At 38.7% G+C, this 5,000-nt stretch overlaps 1 protein-coding gene across 1 annotated transcript in view; it reads left to right on the top strand.

Annotated features, from left to right (window-relative positions):
* Window positions 1–1,699, top strand: part of LOC137984595 (uncharacterized) — a 12,859-nt gene extending 11,160 nt beyond the window's left edge. The window contains exon 5 of the mRNA XM_068831766.1: window positions 149–1,699. Coding sequence (XP_068687867.1) covers window positions 149–364 — 216 coding nt within the window. The 3' untranslated portion in view covers window positions 365–1,699. The remainder of the gene's footprint in view (window positions 1–148) is intronic.
* The last annotated feature ends 3,301 nt before the right edge of the window (window positions 1,700–5,000 follow it).

The raw sequence follows: 5,000 nt of genomic DNA, 5'->3' as shown, positions 1-5,000 counted from the left end.
AAAGCTATTTTTTTTTTTTGCGCACTAAATATGGAAATTTGTAACGTTTTTGTTGCCGTTGCCGTCGCCTTTGTCGTTCTTGAGGTCCCTATTAAGTTTTCTATGCAGTTCAAGTAAAATCAACCAGATTTTTTTTTCTTTGTTTCAGTTTTTTTGTTGCCCAGGCTCCAGGATGTTGCGGCAATGGACTCCTCGTCCTGAAGGTCGTACTGAAGTCAGCGAAATGCACGTCTCTATAGGTGTGTTAATGCCGCCATGGGAGCAAAAGATGTTTGTCAATATCCATGTTGATCCAACTGTTTCTTTGTCTGCTACCAGAGATTTCGTAGCATTATTGCAAAAAAATGCTTCTGGTCTTCATTAGACAGAAACGACGAACTGATTTTGTAAAAAACGAGTCTTACAGCACTCTTCCGATACAATTACACCATAGATCTAAGAGCAATATTTACATCAACGTTAATTTCTTCAACTCGACAGCTACAGCCGAACAACAACAATTTATTTCCACTTTTATACAGAGCATTACCTATCAAATTATGCAATGGAAATTGCTAATCTATTTAATTAAAAATAACCGTTAACACCTGTAAATCACAAAGTCATAAACAAAAGCAGCAAGCGATCTACAAACGACAGGATCAATGTTGTTAAAAGGGAACAACATGTTGAATTGATATCAAGATCTTGGAAGAAATTACACTTGTGACCTATTTCATTCTCGTGAGCGAGAATCTGGTTGTAAGATTCGAGAAAATCCGTAAGAATCATTGACGCTGTTCTTCATCCCTACACTTTGCATCTTATTACGCACAGGATAAAATTATTTAGCCTGTAGAACTTCTCGATGAGGCTACAGCGAGGATATGGCTGACGTCACCTATTGTCATTAAATGTGCCAACCGGAGCCTCATTGGCTGTCGAAACAAAGGATCTTTTGTTCCTGTGGTTGGCACATTTGTATAACAAAAACAATGTTTGTAAACAGATATATCTTCCTTATATGTGTCGTTTTCGCCGTTAGTCTTAACTTTCACGGCCTTATATCGGAGACGTTTGTAGAGAGTCCTTGGCATTTGGATTGTTTCTTAGTTCTTTTTGTAACCACAGTGAAGCCTCGTGTGTCACTGATTTTCTTACCGGCAACATGGACTATATTTGCTTTATATGGTAAAGAATTATTTAAAGGTTTTTGATGATGACGTCAGCTCTGCGTCTATCCTATATTAGTACCACTCAACTAGTGGACTAATGCAAATCCTGCATTCTGATTGGCTACGCTACTAGATGACTATTATTAATAGTCCTCGAGTAGCGAAAAGTGTGACGCTTTCTTTCGTTTTATTTCCAAATGAATATTTCTTTAACTTGCATTTGCTAACTTTATTATTGCCTTTTCTGTCCGACTAGTTGGGTGATACTAAAACAATTAGACCCTTCGCCCTTAAGGGCCACGGGTCTAATTGTTAAATAGATCATAGATGAACTTCGAGCATTATTGAGCTGATTATACAAATCCCCCTGTTTATATTTCTCATATCTCATAGCTGCCTTGGGTCAGGCAGGCAAAGCTTATCGCTGATGTCATGAGCCCATGTACACGAGACGGAATATAGGAATCACATCATACCCCACAATTTACTTGTGAAAATGTTTTCTGTTGATATGAAGCACACTAAATGGTTTCTTGTCTAATGCAAAACCTGTTTCGCATGCCCTATTCATAGCACCCTACTCTACCTCTTCTCTTCTCTCCCTCCCATCCCATTCCACCAACGTTTTCGCTCGTGTCGCGACTGAGAGAGAGTATGGCAGGCAGCAAGCCGTATTAATGGCGGCCAGTAACTTATTCTTTCGTCTTTACGTCAATTCTCTAAATTCGAATTCTCCATAATACACTTTGTTTGCCCCCCAAATTTTGCATAAACTATTTTTTTCAAATGCTCTTGGGGACACTGCATATTCCCAAGAGCATTTGAAAACAATGGTTTATGCAAAATCTGGGGGGCAAACAAAGTGTATTATGGGGAATTCGAAAATAGAGAATGATCTCATCAAGCCTCATTTTAAAGTGCTACTTCGATCAAAAACCACTTTCCGTTTTTTCTTCACATTGTGCTGAATAGGTTGCCACAAACTACGTTTTTAAAAAGGTAGGTACGACAAAAATCCCTGTCGATGAAAAAATGAGTTCCCTCTATAGCGGTAATAAAATTGAGGACGAAACCCATCTCTTACTAAATTGTAAGAGATCGTTCTCGATAAGAGACATGCTCCTTTCCAAAATTGAAACTTAATTTGATGATGTATGAAAATTATCACATAAAAATTTGATATCGCAGCTAGTCAATTCTAATGATTACTATATTAACCTTCAATTATTTGTGTTCATCTCGTTGTGCTTTGAAATGAGAGGAAAATTGATTTTTTGGAATGTTGGACATATGTTATGATATTTTAAATCTTATTTTATCAATGATGCGTTACCACGGTAACAGCAAACAGAGCACATTAACTGTCAAAAATATAAACCATCGTGGTAGCACTGTCAGGGACTACGTTTGACCTTCCAAGCAAAACATGCATAAATATGACAGAATTAAAGGAATAAAAGTGCGTCAAAACTGTGTTCAGGGACAATTTTAAAGAGAGAATTGGGGGGAAAATCCCGTTTGTCGCCGATCCACAACTGGCACTCATAAATCAAATAGAGCAAAACTACTTTCCACAGGCGCCCCAAGCTCAGTTTGAGTGAAAGCCAGCAAAAATATAAGGATTTGTGTGGGAATCCCGATAAAAGCCTTGAGAAGATACTTATACGGAAAAAGTCTCAATTAAAAAGCCAAACCTTATTGCTATTGTGGGTCGCTTCCTTCCTGCGTGGTTATTTTCCACATCCGACGCGATTTGAGCCGTTTTTCAATTCTTGGTTGTCAACGGTATAATGTCGTAATCCAGGGGAATAAAGAAATTTCCGGTTGACAAAACCACGGTCTGCCACCCCGGTAAGGCTCAGTTTGTTATCAAGGGTCGAAGCCGTGACCGCTTTAGTGATAAAGTGCATCTTTCGAAAGCTGTATTCTTGCAATATTACCGCCTGAGGTGGCTCGCAGGACTGCTATTGCGTTAACCTGCGATGAGGCGCACTTTTCCTTAGACATGGTGCGAAAAGGTACGTTAACGAGTCGTCTGCCGGTAGTTTAGGATCTGGACTTTACTCTGATTGGCCGAAAAACAATAGAGCTCCTGGAGCCTCGCTCCGACTGGTTACAGAATTGCAAATCATACTTCTTGTAAATCGGTTAACAGCTGATGAAATTATGGCCGCCGAGAAGGATTTGAACACGAGTGATGTTTAGGCTCTGTTTACAGCTGCTGTTGCTTCCACTTTAGATTATTTTTCAAAAACCTTTAAAGGAAGAGCGGAGAGAATGCATTCGAAGAATGGTTTGAGTAAAAGAAGACATTACCGTTGTACTTCCTACGGGATTTGGCACTAGTGTTATTATTAATACAGGCCCGAACATTCTAGAAGAAAATGCATCGATCGTTCTTCTTCCACCAACTCGAAAACGTTTGTAGTTGTGGCAAGTCCTTTGGAATATATTCGGAAGCAACAAGTTGCGAATCCAAAAAGAACCGAATAGAACTTTAGGGCTGCCACATTCGGAGAATCAGCCGAGCTTGACAGAGAAATTCAACACTGTTTTTACGGAATCGCTGAACAATCTGAAGACACTTCTAACAAAATGATAGCTGAGTAGCTGCTGCTGAAAAACTAGAAATTCTCAAAGTCCAGTTCCCTTATATCTATTTTTATGGCATCTTTTATTGGCATCTCAAATCGGTCAGTGTAAAACGCAGACTGCAGACTGGGGGTAAAATGTAGCCTGCGTCACAGACAGGGATTTCGTGACGCATCCGGCTGCAACGCAGGCTAGGTAAAATGCCGACTGAGGGTAAAATGCAGACTGCAGATTGCAGACCAGGGGTAAAATGCAGACTGCGGGTTAAATAAAATAATAATGAAAGTATAGTTATAAGAGTGTTATTAGCCCTTTGTACTTTCACACTGAAACCCCAACACAGCTCCCATCATAAGTATGGTGGCCCAGCATTATCATAGTAAAATATGTAAGTTTTTGAGGAGAAAAGAATAAAAAATGGAAAGAAACGAACAATATAAGCCATCCAGATAGAAAAAAGGGAGAAAAATAGTATTTTAATAAACATTAATGATATAAAGTAAAAAAATATTTGTTGACAAATTAAAAAGAAAAACAAGTAAAGAAAAATAATTTAAGCACTAAAAATATTAAAAAAATACATATAATTGAAAAAAAAAAGAAAGAAAGAAGAAACTTTTAAAATCAACATCGAAAATCAACATTGAAAATCAACATCGAAAATCAACATTAAAAATAAACATTGAAAATACAACATTGAAAATCAACGTTGGAAATCGACATAAGAAAAAAAAAACACGTTATTTCCACGTGGCCTGTCGTTATCATAGACCAGGATGCTTTGCACGCATATTCAATAAATTTCAACCATCAGAGAGGTGATTAGAAGCTCCAGCCTGATACATTAGGATTGTTTGGACGGTGCTTGATATCTGCAGTATATGATAACCAAAGTGTACATATTGTGAGCACGAGAGAGGAAAACAAAAGGGGAACAATGCATTGTTCATAAGCCAGAGAGTGCAGTGGCCCATCATTCTCGTAGCCCGTGAAGACTTTAATCTGCGGACTTCAGCGGAGCTTGAGACCAGGGTGACCCATATCGAAGAGAAATCGCCCGAGAATTCCATTCGCCAAACAGTACTGTACGGGTCCGCAAATGATCCCCAAACTGTACCGCAAATGATCCCATAAAAATAGAACGCAAATGATCCCCATTTTGGACCGCAAATGATCCCGAAAAAAAATTGAGGAATGGCATGGAGGGTGGAATGGAATGGAAAGAGAATTCATGTGAAGAGCGCTTAATTTTTT

The sequence above is a fragment of the Montipora foliosa genome, chromosome 14 (assembly GCF_036669935.1).
Source record: "Montipora foliosa isolate CH-2021 chromosome 14, ASM3666993v2, whole genome shotgun sequence".
NCBI lineage: Eukaryota > Metazoa > Cnidaria > Anthozoa > Scleractinia > Acroporidae > Montipora > Montipora foliosa.
This window is presented reverse-complemented; position numbering and strand designations above follow the sequence as displayed.